The sequence below is a fragment of the Myodes glareolus genome, chromosome 5 (assembly GCF_982192425.1).
Source record: "Myodes glareolus chromosome 5, mMyoGla1.1, whole genome shotgun sequence".
Lineage (NCBI taxonomy): Eukaryota > Metazoa > Chordata > Mammalia > Rodentia > Cricetidae > Myodes > Myodes glareolus.
Window position 1 is genome coordinate 100,796,932 of NC_142030.1, and position 19,000 is coordinate 100,815,931.

The window sequence follows — 19,000 nt, forward strand, 5'->3', positions numbered from 1 at the left end:
CTTGTCTTTGATGGATTTTAAAATACTTAAAGAGTTAAATAGGAAAAGAAAAAAAAAACACAGACCCAAAATGGCAGCACACAGAATTTCACTATATCTTTTCTTTCTATTAACCAAACATGTAACTGTAAAATCTTTGTGTCTATTTCAGAATTTCAATAAGCCTTTACCTCAGTGTATGCATGTGTGTATGTATGCATACATTTGATATACAGATGTATGTGCATGTCAAATATAAGTATGTATCTCAAAAATGTGTATACAAAAAGCAACAGAGAGTCAAGCATGTTTCATATATATATATATATATATATATATATAGAGAGAGAGAGAGAGAGAGAGAGAGAGAGAGAGAGAGACAGAGAGAGAGAGAGAGTAATGTACAACACATACACACATACAGATAGGGAGAAAGATTGAGAGAGAGAGAGGACGAGAAAAGGAAGGAGGAAGGGAGAGAGAGAGAGAGAGAGAGAGAGAGAGAGAGAGAGAGAGAGAGAGATTGTATATAACCCATGGTGGATATCACTTTTAGCCCAGACTGGCAATGAATTTGCAAATTAGTCCTTCTGCTTCAACACTCCTAATGCTAGATTTATAGATTAACAGGTATGAGACACACACCTAACTCAGTATTTTTTTTTCTGTTTAGAGACAGAGTTTCATATAACTCAGACTTGCCTCAAACGTGCTAAATAGTTGAAGATGAACTTGAACTTGTGATTCTCCCTGTGTGCCCACTCATATAGTCATGGGATGATTCAGGGCTTCATACATACAAGGCAAACACTGTACCAAATGAACATCATTCTAGCCCTATTTTTCCTCAGTTATAAAATGATTGTTTTTTAAGTATTTACACATAAAATGGCTGTCTTCATGTCTTTTCTGCTAAACTGTTAGGTAAGATTTTCCAAAACTTTGATTTAAATTATTCACAGTGATTATGGCTGCATGCACAAGACCAGTACCAACCTTGGCCACACAAAATCCCAGCATAGAGGGAGGGAGGTGGGCAGGGAACTCTATCAGCTGAGTAAATATTGGTATGTGATGGCTGCGGGGAGAGTGAGAGGCAGCTTTTACTTATGTAATCATTGGTAGGTCATACCATACCAGATAGGCCTCGCTCCCCAAACTTGCTGTACAATAGAAACTGGACTAGATGGGGGGGGGGGAGAGAGTAAAATGTTGAGTGGGTGGAGGAATGGGTGATTAGGGGAGGAGTTGTTGGGGTGGTAAATTCATGCAATTTATAGTGTCTGAAATTCTCAGAGACTAACAAAATTAGTTTTCAAAACAATGACATTGTCCATTTCAGAAGAGTATGTTGAGAATTCCGATTTCTTCTGTATTTGACATCAGTACTCAACCCACGTTCTCGGTTATTTATCTTCTTAAAATAATAAATTCTCTTTCTTTTTCTTCTTCTAGGTAACTTTTAAAGCATCCAGACACTCAGTGTCCCCAGATTTAAAATATGTTCTTCTGGCTTATGACGTCAAGCAGGTAAAGGAACTCTTGTTCTTTCTACAGAAATCTTTCTGTGTGGACACTGAGACAGCATTCATGGTTATATTGAGAACAGCTTGGACATGTGGAGTCTGCTTTGGGAAAGAGATGGCTGAAGGCAGCACGGTTGACTAGTCAATAACTAGAACAAACTGTCAAGCGACAGTGACAAATGCATTAGCTTTTAGGAAATGTGACAGAGGCGTGCTTGTTTTCAGGAGAAGCCCATCAGCATCCATGGAAGTGTCTCGCGTGTATGTAGGTCAGAGACTTTTCTACTAGCTGTGTTCTGAGCTCAGTGTATACACAAGAAGAATACTGTTTGAAATAATGGATAGCACATGCTTTGCTGGTGTGTTTAAAGTTTTTCTTGTGTGTGTGTGTGTGTGTGTGTGTGTGTGTGTGTGTGTGTTAGCATCTATGTTTTACAGAATAATGGTCAGAGGAGAACTCGAAATAGATGGTTTTCTTTCTACCATCTGGGTTCTGGAGACTGAGGTCAACAGTCCTAGTGACAAGTGTCTTTACTCACTGAGCCATATTGCTAAGCCAGGATTTCTTTTTATGTTTTATGGATATATTGCAGAATCCGTAAATTATTATTTGTGGCAAGTGGGGACATTCTCATTCTGAGTAATTTCGCCAACTGGTGGTAATTGTGTGTGTGTGTGTGTGTGTGTGTGTGTGTGTGTGAAAACACCTACGTATAATTTATAAAAAGGCAGGCATGTACATTCCAGCGAGCACATATGAAGGTGAGAAACAGTATCTGTGATAGTCCTCAACTTCCAACTTGTGTAATACAGGATCTCTTTGCTATTTTTCTGCCTCCATATGCCAGACTTATGGTCTGTGAGCTTTTGTGGATGCTCCTCTCCCCATTTACATAGAAGCAACAGAATCCCAGACCTTGTATTATGGGTCTTGGTTTAGCCAAGGTTCTGAGGATTCAAGCTCAGGTTTTCACAGCCAGTACTTTTGCACACTGAGTCATTTCTCCAGCACCGTTGATGCTTTTGAGTCTTAGCTATGTAATCTCAGAAAATAACCAAAGCAGGACAACAAAAGAAATAAAGTTTTAGCAAACACAATGTTCGTGTCTCTGTCACTGCTTCGTTATTCTTCTCCCGCTGCAGAGCACAATTAGAACATACATATGGCAAGTAGGCATTTTGTACATAGGTATAATTTCCACAGCTAAAAATCAGAGTAAGTGTTAAAAGGCAATTCAGAACATTAGCTTCTGTAGAGAATAAATGATAGGAGATTATTCAAGGAAGTTTTATGAGCTTTAGGACAGACAATAAAAATTTATGGAGTTAAGGCAGGAAGCCTCATATAATGCATCAAAAGACTCCAAACACATGATATTTCACAGTTCAGAACACTTGATGTTCAATGTGTTAGCCTTTTGGAGTGTACATCTTGTGTCTCTTTAAGGCTTATGCTTTTACTAAAAGTAATGTGTTCTGAAAAAGATGGTGAGATTGTCATTACAGGTTTATGTTCCTATTCAGTGTCTTTGTGTTTTTGCTTAATTGTTGCTCTCCCAGTACTTTCCTCAGTTTCAGATTTTGTAAACAACATGTTACAATAAGAAAAACATCTTTTATATGTGAAAAATATTAAAATATACTAGAAGGTCGTAAATTAATGTTACCTGGAGGAATTAAAATTTGAATTGCCATTTAAAAAATATAATGAAATTTTATTTTTTGGTTATATGTTTGGCACGAGTAGCATGTGTGTGTGTGTGTGTGTGTGTGTGTGTGTGTGTATGCATATGCATGGTACATGTGTTTCAGTCAGATGTCAGTTTTAGGAATTGCTTCTCTGATTCTATTATGTAGGTCTGAAATATGAGAGTCATATCATCAAGTTTGGTGGCAAATACCTTTACACACTGATCCATTTTGCTGACCCAAGGGCCATTGATATGTTAGCATGAGGTAAAAGTCATTGCAATCAAGACTAGAACTATCAACGAGATGAGCACTCATAGCAACAAGAAGACATCTAGAACACAGTAGTGGGTCTTTTGAATGTAGCAGGTGAGTTATGGAAAGAGGGGTAGAGCAGTCTGGCAGATAAATTATAGTCTTTTCCACAAACGGTGATGGAATGAATAGATATCCACAGTCAGGAAGAAAACAAGGGAGCAGCAAGAAGGATCAATGGGTAAGTGTGCTTTCCACCAAGACTGATGATCTGAATTTGAGCCCCAAGACCATATATAGGGGAAGGGAACTGGCTCTTACCAGTTTTTCTCTGACTTCTACGTGTATATTGTCATCTGCACTGATGTGCCCCCAAACACACATAAATACAAAAAATAAAATGTACTAAAAGCTTTTAAAATAGAAATGAGAAAGGGAGACAGAGAGGGAAGACGGCAAAAGGAATAGATCAGAACATAATAGAATAAAAATATCACCTACACTAACCTTATTCTCATCTCTTTCACAAAATCAGAACTAATTCAGAGTGAAACCAAATATAAATGTAAATGTATAGAACCAGGTAAAGAAACAGGAAATTTGCCCCAAATTGTATTTAGTGTCTAAGACTAAGGAAAATTTCCTTATATAATACACTAGAAGTGAAGTCTATGGAATTGGAAACTGTTGGTCTGTGCAAAGGTGCAGTAGGATAGTAAAATTTCAAACTAGAGCCTGTGAGAAATATTTGCAATAACATATTTAGCGAAGGATTCATGTGGTAGCTTGAATGAGAGAGGTCCCCCACAGGCTTGGGTATTTGAACACTTAGTCCACAGTTGGTGTTGCTATTTGGAAAGGCTTAGGGGGTCTGGCCTTGTGAGAGGAATTATGTGTGTTACTGGGGATAGGATTTGAGAATTTATAACTTAGTCTCCCTTCAGTTTGCTCTTTCTGCTTTGTGCTTAGGTTAAGATGTATATTATAGCTTTCTGCTCTAGCTGCTATGCCTAATGCCTGCTGCCATGCTTCCCCACCATTATGGTCACTTATCCTTCTTTATTTTTTATTTATTAAAATTTTCTGCCTCCTCCCATCACTCCATTTCCTTCCCACTGTCTCCACTCTCCCTCCTCCTCCCTCTCCAGTCCTAAGAAAAGTCAGAGTGCCCTGCCCTGTGGGAAGTCCAAGGCCCTCTCCCCTCCATCCAGATCTAGGAAGGTGTGCATCAAAAGAGATTAGGCTCCCCAAAAGCCAGTACATGCAGTAGAATTAAAACCCGGTGCCATTATCATTGGCTTCTCCGTGCACCCTCATTGTCAGCCACATTCAGAGAGTCCGGTTTGTTCAGTCCCAGTCAAGCTGGCCTTGGTGAGCTCCCATTATATCAGTCCCACCATCTCCGTGTGTGGACGCACCCCTCGCAGCCCTGACTTCCTTGCTCATGTTCTCCCTCCATTTGCTCTTCATCTGTGCTTTGGGAGCTCAGTCCAGCGCTCCGATGTGAGTCTCTGTCTCTATCTCCATCCATGGCCAGATGAAGGCTCTATGATGATATGCAAGATATTCATCAGTGTGGCTATGGGAAAAGGCCAGTTCAGGCACCCTCTTCTCTTCTGCCCAAGGACCTAGCTGGGGAAATTTCCTTGGACACCTGGGAACCTCTCTAGAGTCAAGTCTCTTGCCAACCCTAAAATGGTTCCCTTAGTTAAGATATCTCCTTCCCTTCCTCCATCTCAGCCATTCCATTCCTCCAAGCTCTCCCCGATCCTGCCCTTCTCTTTTCTCTCTCCCCATCTCCCCTTCCCCCCAAATCCCTAACCCCCGTGCTCCTAACTTTTGCCTGGCAATCTTGTCTACTTCCAATATCCAGAAGGATAAATATATGTTTTTTTTCCTTTGGGTTAACCTTTTTATTTAGCTTCTCTATGATCACAAACTATAGGCTCAATGTCCTTTGTTTATGGCTAGAATCCACTTATGAGTGAGTACATACCATATTCCTGTTTTTGGGTCTGGGTTATCTCACTCAGTAAAGTGTTTTCTATTTTCATCCATTTCATACAAAATTCAAGATGTCATTGTTTTTTTACTGCTGAGTAGAACTCTAAAGTGTATATGTGTCACACAGCCACTTTGGAAATCAGTGTGGTGGTTTCTCAGGAAATTGATAATCAACCTACCTCAGGATCCAGCAATACCACTCTTGGGAATATACCCAAGAGATGCCCAATCATACTACAAAAGCATTTGTTCAACTATGTTCATACCAGCACTATTTGTAATAGACAGAAGCTGGAAACAACCTAGGGACACCTCAATAGAAGAATGGATAAATAAAGTACAACACATATTCACTTATCCTTCTTAACCATAGTCATATAAATGCTTTCTTTCTTAAGTTGTTTTTGATCACGCTGTTTTATCACAGCAACATGAATGTGACTAATACAAGCCACAGATGTAAAGCATTCTCAGAATGTAATATTTAAGAACAGAGGGAAAATAACTATATGAAAAGAAAAGGAACCCACACCGGAAAAGGATTCATGAGAGATGTTCTCCACATTTCAGTCTTTAGTACTAGTAGAACCCACTCAAAACCAAAACTAACATCTCTCACCACATATCTATAAAAATGGATCAATTATTAAAAAAGAACCACAGTGTTAACACTGAATTGTAGCAGCACAGAGAGAAATTAGATCACTCCAATATTGTTGCTAGGCTTGTGTATGAGGGTATTGATGGTGGTGTCTATAACAACTAAACTTGTGCTACTATACAACCTAGCAAGTGCACGCTATGGTAGTTTTTCCAGTGACATGAAACTTAGGTTCACATCAAGCTGTTTATTCACATACTTACAGTAGTATTTAGCTGTTTCCTATTTTCATTTGCCTGGTTGTATGATTGTTTATTTTTCGTCTTAATAATGTTTGACATAAGATCGTATTATATAGCCCAGGCTTGCCTTGAAATTCTATAGTTTTATTTTTAATTATTACTTGAGGGACCTAAATACAGTTCAGTCCATAGAGTACTCTACTAGCATACATAAATTCTGGTATTTAATCAACACCTACCACATAAATGAAGCATGATGGTGCAGGCTTGCAATTCCCAATTTTCGGGAGGTAGAGGAAGGAGGAACCAGACTTTAAGGTTCTTGGCAACAAAGAGATTTAGAACCAAGACTGGCATATATGAGACCCTGTTTGTTACCTTAAGCAATCCAGATGTTATTTCATTGGTGAATGGATAAATAGTTGCAAATTCATAAAATAGTACACAACTCATAAATATAAAGGAAATTGATTTGATACATGCAAGAAAGGCATGACTGTCCAGGCTTACAAATGAGTTTTTAAAAAGCAGTCCACAAATCTTCTGAGTATGTCATTTTGGTGTTAAGAAAATTGAATACAAAGTCCTAAGTTTCTCTCTCTCTCTCTCTTCTCTCTCTCTCTCTCTCTCTCTCTCTCTCTCTCTCTCTCTCTCTCGTATTATTTTTTCTTAAATCTCTGACTTGTATAACCACGTTTTCTGTATGAAACTCAACCCTGATCTGGCCACTTTTTTTTCTTCTAAGTTTCTGCTTATTCTGCCATATTATATTTCTATACGGGGCAGATAATTTCTCAGTGGGTAAAGGTACCTAACACCAAGCCTGATAACCCGAGTTCAATCCTCTGGACCCACATATTAGAGGGAAAGAGCAGAAGTGTCATCTTAATTCTACACACATGCTATGAAAGTCATAGACTCACACACATACACGTGTGCCTCCATAATCATGTACACTAAAAGACATAAATAGAATGTAACTAGAGGACACAGGTGAGCCAGCCCTGAGGGTATGAGAGTAGAAGAGCTGCTTTTGGCCCCCTTGTCTGCCAAGTGGTAGTGAGTGTGAGAGTAAGATGTCCTTTGTCTCTCACCCCTACCACATGTGTAACATGAGAAGGCCGGGCCTGCTTGTTGGGGGTTTTCTGTTTCGCCCCATCCTACAGCTATTTAGTCCCAGAGAAAAATCATATTCAGATCTCTATAAGTTATAAAGCTGATTGGTCCATTAGGTCAGGCTACATATTAGCTAACTCTTACATCTTGATTAACCCATTTTTCTGATCTATTTTAGCCATGTGGCTCAGTACCTTTTTCAGTGGGGCAGCTCACATCCTGCTGCTTCAGTGATCTGGGCAGGAGTGGGAGGAATCAATTTTCTCCTCCCCAGAATTCTCCTGCTCTCCTTGCATCGTTTCCACTTCCTGTCTGACTTTCCCACCTACACCTCCTGGCTGGCCAATTAACGTTTATTTGAAACATGACTGACAGAATACAGACAATTCTCCCACACCATTATTGCCCCACTATCCTGGCCCTGAGGCCATGAGAGCAGCAAAGCTGTCCCTGCCCCTGATCAACTGCAGCACTCAGGAGAGCGGCCCTCACCTGGGCAATAAGGTAGATCTGTTCCTGGTGGTGTAGGTGTGGGGGAGCTGGCCCTGAGGGAATAAAAACAGGAGAACCAGCCCACCCTTCATTCCTTGCTGTAAATAGTGAACTAGCAGGGAAATGCTGGAGGGCTGGTAGTGAGTATAAGGGAGAGCTGATGAACTGACCAACCCTGCAACCACCCAGGCCCAACCATGGCTATGAGTTGTTCTACCCCAACATCCAATCCATCTAAGATCTGCTGAAAAATGTGAAGGAACCAGTCCTGTAAATCCAAAACTGTAGGATCTCTGCAACAACAAGGCAACAACAGGGTATCCAAGAGAAGTCCCAGTGAGGACCCATTGTCAATAGTGTAGCAGAAATCAGAGGCCTCAAACCAAACCAACGAACACTTGCAAGTGAAGGTATATGGTCTAAAGGATGTACTGTGTGACTCACTGTGTCACGCTTCAGCTTCCACGATGAGATCTCTCTCTTTCTTTTCTTTTAAATTTTATTTTATTTTATTTTTTTGGGGGGTGTATGTTGTAAGGGCATAGGGCAGATGCAAAAATATGGGGAGATGAATGGGATTAAAATGCATGATGTGAAAGCCACAAAAAGCAAATAGGTTTTTTTTTTTTTTTTTTGCAAATAGTTTTTAAAATGTAACTAGAATCACATTTGACAGAATGGCTCATGTTTTGATTTTAGAAGAAAATATTTGCTTATATTCAGAATTTCCATGCTGAAATATTTATTGGCATGTAAAATATAGCAAAGAACTTTTCCTCACATATGTTGTGCATTATGTGAGCCTTAATTCTAAGGTAAACATGTCTACATCACCATCACCTGGACTAAGAAAGCAAAGATTTGCCAAATGCATGTCCAACCACTTGTATGGGACATCACTGTGCAAATTTTACTGCTTAGCTTTGATGGTTTTGTAGGTTTTTACTCTTTTTTGTCAAAAGTTACACAGAACTTACCCATGACTTTCAGAAATTCAGTGATAAATTGTTCTTTCTTACTACTGTGTCCTATACTACACTCTATATCATGACTGATCCACTCCACTGCTGATCAAAGCTGTAAAAGCTGTCCATGAGTAACATACAGTGTTGATTAAAGGATTTTCTTTTCTCTCCCTCTTTCCTGTGTGTGATCCTGCTTTTTTTCTAAATCTATCAAAATAAGTTTACACAGGACAGCAAACTGCTATGGAAATGGTTTCATCACTGTAAACACCATGAAGCTCCCATAACTTGATACCATTTTCTAAGGAGGGGCAGGCTCAGAGATGTTAACCACCTCATTCTTAGGCTCTGCTTTGGTAGGGTTGGATACATTCTTCTAGTTGCAGATGTCCCAGTTCTTCTATCACACGATTCTTGTCTAAGAACCATCAAGGATTAACCTGTGTTTGGGTATAATCATTATCACAATTACTCACATTTATTTTGAACTGAATTCTAACCAATTAAAGCAATGCAACTTCTATTCCATATGTTATATATTTTAATTTCTTTTGTATTTTGTTTGTGTGTGAATTCATATGTGTGCTGCAATGCACGAGTGGAAGACAGACAAGAGCTTGCAAGAATTAGCTTTTGTTTACCACGTGGGATGGGGGGGTAAGCTCAGGTTGGCTGGCTTGGTGGCAATCACTTTTTCCTGCTAAGCCATCTTTCAGACTGAGGTATATATTGTTTTCGATACTCAAGTGGCATCTGTGATATTTCTCCAGGCTTAGTGATTCTGCATCTTCATGTTTTAAATTATTTCTTAAACAGTATCTGTCTAAGTGACACATGGATACATTTAGATGACATCAAATTGAAAATATTTTAAAGGATTTAAAATGCATTTAAAATATTTTAAATGCAATATTTTATTGCATTTTAGTGTGGGTATGTGAATGTGCTTGTGTGTGTGTGCTTGTATATGTGCACACAATTATGTGCAATCCAAAGGACAACTTTCAAGATTTCTGCTTCCAAAACTGGGTTGCCGGAATTGCATTTGCATTAATACACTTGGTAGTAAGGATCTTTATCCACTGAGCTATCTGCTCAGACCTAGAAATGTTTTTAAAGTAGAAACAAAACTTTCCAGTATCACTAACCTTGATCTAATTCAAGTTTTCTGAGAGGAATATTGGTGGTTAAAAATCATTTTTCTGCCAGATGTCTGTCTCTTGGTTACTTGGAATCTGTGTATTAATAGTTTGAATCCACATTTCTGTCAGCAGCTGACAACAATGAGATTTTGGATCATTTGGTTTATTCAGCATGTGGATTCTTATGTCATCTTTGAACACTCTTCAATATTTTGTACATAATATATTATAAAGATAAACATAAATTGAAACAATTATTTTTAAAACTGTTTTTTTCCTAATTTATGGATTTTTTATTTCATCTGTTTCAAAAAGTATGTTAAGGACTGGAGAGGTAGCTTAGTAGTTGAGAATGCCACTGCTCTTCCAAATGACTGGATTTCGATTCCCAACACTAATGTTAGGTGATTGATAATCACCCATAACTCCCTCTCTAGAGGATCCAACATCCCCTTCTGCAATCTAAGAGCACTGCACTCAAGTGCATACACATGCACACACACACACACACACACACACACACACACACACACATGCCAAAAGTAAGAAAAATTAACTATTGTACATGACAAGAGGACTTTGTTGTTTTACATTGTATGTTTCTTCCTTATTATTTTTTACGTTTGTGGTCAGTCACTAATTAGATGTATTTAGCTGTTTCAGTGTAATTGTAGTGGTCTTTTAAGCATGATGGTGCATAATCTCTGCAAAAATTAGCTCCTTTAGAACACAAAAGGAGAAGCTGGAAGATTCCCTTACATCTGTCTTGTACTGGGAACATATGGTATCTGCATGTGTACATGTGTACAGACATTCATGTGTGCAGTTTACATCTATCTAATACTGGGAACATATGGTATCTGTGTGTGTACATGTATACACGCACTCATGTGTGCAGTTGCACATGGAGTCAACCCTGGTCGACACATTAGTTCTTAGTAGCCATCCATAGTGTTTTGAGATAGTGCCTCTCAGTAGCCTGTGTCTTGCCTATTCTGCTAGGCTGAGTGGTCCTTCTCTTTCTGTTTCCCCAGCTCTGGGATTACAACAGTACATGCATCACATATTTACATGGGTTCCAGTGCTCAAACTTAGACCCTTGTGTGTACAAAGTGAACATTTTATCAATTGAACTGTATTCTTACCTCCAGGAATATAGTACTCCACCTCTGCTGCTTGTGACATGTTACTGTCTGTTCTCCACACTCCATGCTCTACAGAGTGGATTTGATGTTCTCTAGATTTGGCTGCATCCACACTATACTGTAGGTCCATAGACAAAGTCCTCTTTATGATAAATATCTATTTTAACTATGAAGTAATCGCTGTAAAATGAATCAGGCACGCACTACTGCTTGAAAAAGTAACTCTTCTCTAGTGAATTATCTAATTAAATTATGTGTCTTAATACCTCAGTGCTTTATAATTACGCAGACATCTTCAAGAAGTCTGTGGGAGCACAGTCTGGCCATGGGATTGTCTAAGCCATTAAGCTTCATACATTTGAGCTGTACTGCTATTTTGACTAATACTATTAATGATAAACTTATAGATAGACCTGGGAAGTGGCTCAGTGGATTATAGCATTTTCTTTACAAGTATTAAGACCCAAGTTTTGACACCCAGCACTCACTTAGACAGTCAGGCATAGCTATGTATCTGCTTTTAACCTCAGTGTTCAGGAGTGGAAGTAGAGACAGGATGATGACAGGGCTTGCCGGCTGCCAGTTTTAGTGAGATACTGTCTCAAGAGAATAAGGTAGAGAGTGATGGAGCAGGACGCCTAATGGTTCCTGATATACACAGACTCAACCCCCTGCACATGCATGTGTGCATACACAGACACATGCAAAAGCACACAATAAACAGTTTTGCAGATTGCAGACTAGATTAATGAGTATATTCTTATAAATGGGACAGTTTATTCATCCTGCTGTCTTCCCTGTCTTGTTTGTAGCTGCTACTGCTAAATTGATTGTCTAGTAAACACTCTTCTTATTGAAGCAAGGTTATAAGGCAGGAGCAAAATTAGTATAAATTATATACACACCTACATGTGTATAATTTATAGCTATACAAAAGAATGTAGAAAAGGAAGGGGTGCAGGGGGAATTTGAAGAAGAACACTGGAAACTTCTGCATTTTGTAAAATAGCTATTCATATATCCATAGTTTTATCACAAATGTAACCACCTAACATGAAATTGCCATTTTCCAAAATGTTTATTACATTTACTCGTTTAATTTTTTTGCTTGTATGTGTGCAATCATGCAGATCATATTGCATGTGTGTAAGTAAAAAGACAGCTTGTAGGAGTCTGTTTTCTCCTTCTACCATGTGGGTTTGATTATTGAACCTGAGGCATCATACTTGTCAGTAATTTTCTTTACCCATTGATCCATCTTGCTAGTCTGGTTCTGTTTTTTATGCTTAATGCATATGTGGGCAATATGAAAATGATCTGCTTATACAGCTTTGCATATGCTACAATATTCAGGTGATTTGATATAGGAATTGCTATAACAGGCATCTTCATAGGTAAACATATGGATATTGGTCTTAGTTGAATAAATCCCTGACGTGTGTGTATTTATGTGTATCAGTAAACTTGTACTTATGTACACCCACTCATGCTGTGTGTTTGTGTGTGTGTGCACACATATGTGTGTGTTATACATACACATAAGCATGTTTAGGGCAGTGGTTCAAATTATTTATGAAGAAAGAGTTTCTGACTGAACCTAGAAATCTCCAGTTATGGTAGACTATCATGGAGAACCAGGGACTTGCCTGTCTCTACTTTCCTGAGTGCCGTAATTCCATATTTTATACCACCATACCCAGCTTTTTACATGAATTCCAGGAATAAAAACTGTAGCTTTCACATTTTCAAGGAAGTGTTTTACTGATTGAGCCATCATTAAAGTTGCTCTGATCACAGAAGTTTTAGTAAATGAATATAATTCATTAGTGGAAGGAAACACATTCTTTGTGTCCCAAGTTTCCTAGTGCACACACTGTTCATCTATGATTCATTTTTAACACAGATCACTTTAAAGTAACAGAGGACACAACAAAACATACATGGCTATCACCATATAAAATAGAACTGCTCTGGCTGCCCAGTACTAACAAGACAGTAATTTGTTGTTTGTGGGCTTTTGTTGTGGCATTCTTGAAGGGGTTGGCTTTGGAGGGCCAGCATGGTATACTCTCTGTGACTGGTGGCAGAGATGGCAGCTGTGTCCATGGTGTGCCTTGACTGGGCTGAAGCGAGGACGTCTGCACTTCTTCCCTTACATAGTTGACAAGCAGAACTGGATGGCAGCCCAGAGTCTCAGTGGTTTTCATGTGAGCCTCTCCATGGGCCACTTGAGTGCCCACATGGCATGACATCTGGCTTCCTCCAGAGTGGCGATTTGACAGAGTCAGGTGGACTCTGCAGTGCCTTAAAAAATATTAAAACTTAAAACTCATCAATTATTTTTTCCATTGAACCTTATCACATGGGAACAGCTGTACTTCCAGGTGGGAAATGTTATTTAAAGGCATACAAGTAAGGGATGAGAGTCATTTGCGGCTCTTTTGGCCATCACCCAATTGGTGACAGAGTGGTTGAACTGTATAAAGACTCAGTACAATAAACCATGTGATTACTATGTCACTGGCCAAGCAGATATGATGGTATTTTAGAGAAATGCTGATATCTTTCAATCTGACCAACAGACTTTTGAAACAATGAACTCAAGAAATGAGAATTTCTCCAGAAATTTTATACTAAAAGATGGAAAAGCTTTCAGTCATGGGGAGTATTTTTTCCCAAAATGAGATTTACAGATGTTAGACAACCTTAGAGAATGAGACTGAAGCCCAAACAATAACGAGTCAGTAGTGTGTGGAACCACACCTAGACAAGAACTGCTTAAATGTGCACATCACTAATCATTATTTAAAGCTTGGTATCACTGCAGGACTCCAAAGATGGACTTTGAGGGTCACTGGATTTCTTTGTTTCTCTTGCCAATGTGACCATATTAAATAAAATCTCCATTTTATCATATTTTTTTTTACTGTTACTTTGCCGATTTTGTGTGTGTGTGTGTGTGTGTGTGTGTACATGTGTTTCTCTGTGGTTTTGTGCATGTGAGAAGTGTCAATGAAAGCCAGAAGAGGGCATTGGATCCTACTGTGCTGGAGCTACAGGCAGTTGTAGCCCTATCTGTGTGCTTGGAGTTGTACTGAGCTTCTCTGAAATAATACAATATTAACTGTCAAGACAGCTCTCAGCAGAACTTACCTATTTTAATTGGCTCCTCAAGGACAAGTTCCCAGTCTGTGCTTCTCGGAAACCAGAGTGTTACCACAAGTTGGGTAACACCTGCAAAGTATACTATGGGATAATGCTCTTATAAACTGTAAAGATTTGTCACTTGTACTAGTTTAATAAAATGCTGATTGACCAGTAGCCAGACTGGAAGTATAAGCAGTTACCAGACAAGGAGAATTCTGCGAAGAGAAAGCAAAATGAGAATGCTTTACTGAGAAAAGGTACCAAGTCATGAGGCTAAACAGAGATAGGAACTATGGGTTAATTTAAGTTGTAAGAGCTAGTTAATAATGAGCCTGAGCCAAGAGGTCAAACATCTTATAATTAATATAAGCCACTGTGTGTTTCTTTGAGACCAAATAGCTTCAGGATCAGGCTGAGCAGTCACAAACAGAGAATGTGTTTGGTGTGCATGAGGACAATGGCTTTTCCAGCATAGACTGGTGCTGTTTTCACAGTGGTGTGTGTGTGTGTGTGTGTGTGTGTGTGTGTGTGTAGGGTGGAAATGCTGACATTAGTTTAAATAAAAAAAGGCATATCACAGGATTGAAGGAGAGGTGATTTAGTGGAATATAGAATTGATAACATTTGTAATTGAAAAGTGGTAGTTCAGGCCGAGTTAATAGTGAAAAGCTTGTGGTCTGAAGTTCAAGAGTGACACTGAACCAGGTTTTTCTCTTTGCACAAGATACTTATTAGAAGCAATAGTAATGCCTCCAAGGAGGAGGCACACAGCAGCATGACAGGAAGTTCAGGAAAGCTCAGGCCTATGTAACAGAGAGGTTAGCAGGAGACTGAGAGTTTCCCTGTTATGGTCCACAGCTGATTGCTGCTGCTGGTAACCAGTGGTGCTGAGCTATAACAGCCATTCCCAGGAGTCAATACGGTGGTTACACAAAAACCTAGAGAAACAAGTTGCTTCAGTTCTGGAAACCAAATTACTGTAGTTACAAAAATTGTCACAGTTCAACAAAATAGTGCTTTTTAAAGTTAACACATTCCAGAAGTTTTCACCTGATAGTCCAACTCTATTAAACCAGACACCAAGGTGGAAAAGAAATGAGGCCCAGGATAAATTGTAATTTGGCTTTGAGGCTGCAGCATTCCAACCACTCCACAGTGGCTGAAGTTCTCATCAGGTCCTCAGCCTGGAAGGTGGTTCAGTGGAGGGTGTGCATCTATCCCGGAACTTTGGATCACAGAGCCTTCAGTCTAGAGGCTGCAGAGAATAGGAAGAATATGAACTTTTCATTGCACAAATAAAACTTTTCTCATACAACTATTTCTGGTGCAGGTTGCACACCTGCTGAGATTTCCAGTGTCCTGTATCCTTGGACAAAGAACTGGACCAGAGACACGTGAACGGTGATAGAAATAGAAATAGTGCATTAGAAAGGAGAAAGGCACTCCTGAGGGTGGAGCGGACACAGACCTGAGACCTGAGAAAAGGGAGAGGCTCTGATGACTCATCACCTCCTGTGAGGAGCCTTCTCCTGTAGGAGTAGATGGGGGCATTGTTTCAGCATGCTCAGTTTGGTCACATGTAACCCCACTGGGAAGAGATTTCCAGGGCTTCTTCCATCTGATTTCTTTCCTGTGTTAGATCTTATCCTCACCCTACTCTGCCATCACAAAAGAGCAGCAGGAAGGTGGGTTCCACACAAGAAAGACATCTCTAACATTGCCTCTGTACTCTATGTGGATGTGGCTGTCCTACTGTGTTATTTCTAATGCAGATTGATACCTGCCCATGCCAAGTGCAGGACAAGGGAGTCTTGAGCCTCCATGATCCTAACATACGCCTGGGGAGAAAGCTATGCCTTTGCAACTAAGCTGTCAAGTTTGAAATCCTACAGATCCTATAATTCATGCCACAGTGTTTAGTCAGAAAGGACAGCTTGTTCTCTTTAGTTGTGGCCATCATGAAGAACATCAAATACAGAATAACATGTTCTAAATGACTGGGATAATAGTAATGCTTAGTGTAAATGGAAAACCTCAATTAAAACACAAAATAATACAGAATGTGGGTACATGGTAAAAAAATCCTTGAGCCATATTTTCTGATTATACCAGCACACTACTGTTTGGACTCTTAATTGGTGTTAACACTAATTAATTTTTCCATTGCTTTGGTATTGCCTTTTAAGAAAGTAAACAGTTAAAGACTGTGTTAAGGAAATAGCTAATTTGCAGGTAGTAATGTAGCATGGAGGGCATCTTCATTAGTAAATGGAGAAATCCTCAATTTTTCTCAGGAAAGAGGGGTGAATAATATAAATAGAGTCATAATGTCAATGTATTTTTAAATCCCTCAATTGTAAAATGACCAGTTTTTTTATATAAAAAAATTTTTACTTTGGGATTTTGGAAGTATAGTGGGCAGAGCATGGGGTTTGCTTTTGCTTGTGCATTGTTCATATGAATAGTGGGGTTTGCTCATGTGCCCCTGTAAAACCAGCTATATGGAGGAGGGAAACTGGTGGGCTTTCAGCCTGCTAGCCTAGCTCAAGTTTCAGTGAGAGATCCTTTCTCAAGGGAATAGGAAGAGAATGACAGAGAACAATACCCAGAGTCCTTTTGTGGGTTCTTCACACAGGTAGAGGCTCCAGCAAATGCCCCTCACCACACTCACACACAGAAAGAGAAAGAATGAGTGGGGGGTGGAGGAAAGGAGGAGAGAAGAGAAAAGAGGAGAGGAGAGGAGAGGAGAGGGGAAGGGGGGGAGCGAGAAAGGAAAGGAGAAGAGAGGAGGGAAGTGAAAGGAAAGGGGGCAGAGTAGAGGAGGGGAGAGAAGAGAGGAAAGGAGGAGAGGGAGTGTGGGCTAGATGGCTCACATGTTAAGAGTACTTGCTGCTCCTACAGAAATTCCAGGCCTGGCCCCCAGCACCCAGGTCAGGGGAGAGGTAGCTCACACCTGTCCCTCCAGCTTCAGGGAATCTTCTGTTCTCTTTCAGGCCTCCTTAAGGCAACTTCACTTACCATGCACACAGACACACAGATAACCTCACAAATAAAATAATCTTTAAAATCAATCAAATTCTATTTGGAAAACCAATATTTTTGTTCAGTTATAATAAAATTTTACCTAAAGTGTAGAAGTCTAACCAAGTATCAATTGCACAGTTTGGTTATATTTCATTGTGCTTAATTTAAGTCTGTACACATTCTTCTCACTCTGAGTCACTGAAACCTGGTCCAGGCTATGCCTGGCCCTCGATCTGGGTGATACCTCCTATCAGTGTGACATATATGAAGACTTGAGTCTTCTGTGTGTCATGTGCATAAGTCAGTAACAGGCCTGAATGTAGCTCAGGGGTAGAGCACTGGTCTGGAATGTACAAGGTGTGGGTTCAATCCTCAACACTTGGGATGATGAACTTTAGTGAATAAGGCTAGGGGATGGGCCTAAGTGGAGCTTCCTTCTAAAGGAAGCCTCCAAACATCGGAGATACATCCCAGGCTCAGGATATGATAATGATGTCTGTGTGCCTGTTGACATCATAGAGATACATATGGGTAACTCTTCACATGGAATTGTTCCTTTAACTGCTTTGTGGATCTATAACTAAATTCCTGAATCATGTCTGATTTAAAATGACTTACATTTTTTTCTTTCTGTACCAAAATTATTTTTGTTCATGATATCCAAATTAAAACATCATTGGTCTTTTTCCATACTGTGGTGTAGCTTTGTCAGAATCTGTTTTTATTATAAAGTTAAGGGGAAGATTTCATGTTTTTTTTTCTGACAATTCTAGTTCATCAGTCAATACAATATTATTTCCTCTGAGGGAGGGAACGCTGTTAATAGTTTGCATTATTGAATTTTGCAGATTCAATAATTCAACAAAATAAATAACAGGATGCATGTTTCCTTGTCTAATTTCATGAATTTTGAGCAAAATGAGTTTTACATTTATTGGTATAATGTAAAATAGAGGCTTGCTCCACAAGGCACTGTGAGTGAAAGGGATTTCTAAATGATGTTGTGGATGATGAGGACAATTAGAAGTTTATGATCTGACTTTTATATTATGGTGGAACAAAGGTAAATTTAGTTATGAAGTGATAAGACATCTGTGTTTTTAGAAAAATACTTCACACCATTATGCTGCAACACAGAAAACATGCCTCTTCTGATTTGTCACTGTGCTTGAGGGACATTTCCAGCTTTGTCTCCTGTGACTGTCATAGCATCAGAGTTCTGAGAAATGCCTAGATCAAAAGACTGAAGCCTATCTTTATTCTTCTTTCTAAGAAGTTTGCTATAAGGAACACTTCTACCTGGTGTTAATTAATGTATGTATGGTTTTTAGTCTTATTTAATCATTTAGTGATAGAAGCAGAAGTTTTTTACATTTCTTGTGTACAGCTGCCGTACGGAAGATAGTTGAGGGAAACTGTCTACTGTATGGGCAGTTTTAACAATTAGCTCGTTAGTGGTGCCCTGGTATCTCAACCTGTAGAGTGTGAGGCTTAATTTAACCTTTTAATCATTAAATTTTGTAATAAGAAAGCCATATAAATCAAATCAAGCGGATTTTTTTATAACAGGATCAAATCCACAGGTCACAAATGCAAATGGAGACTGTGGGTTGGTTTCCTGGCCACTCAGACCCAAATAATCACATAGAAACTATATTAATTGCAACACTGTT

At 39.3% G+C, this 19,000-nt stretch overlaps 1 protein-coding gene across 2 annotated transcripts in view; it reads left to right on the forward strand.

Moving 5' to 3' along the window:
- Dpp10 (dipeptidyl peptidase like 10) overlaps positions 1–19,000 on the forward strand; it is a 723,175-nt gene that overhangs the window by 381,357 nt on the left and 322,818 nt on the right. For both annotated transcript variants that reach the window (XM_048443790.3, XM_085688334.2), the window contains exon 5: positions 1,435–1,509. In XM_048443790.3, coding sequence (XP_048299747.3) covers positions 1,435–1,509 — 75 coding nt within the window. The remainder of the gene's footprint in view (positions 1–1,434; positions 1,510–19,000) is intronic.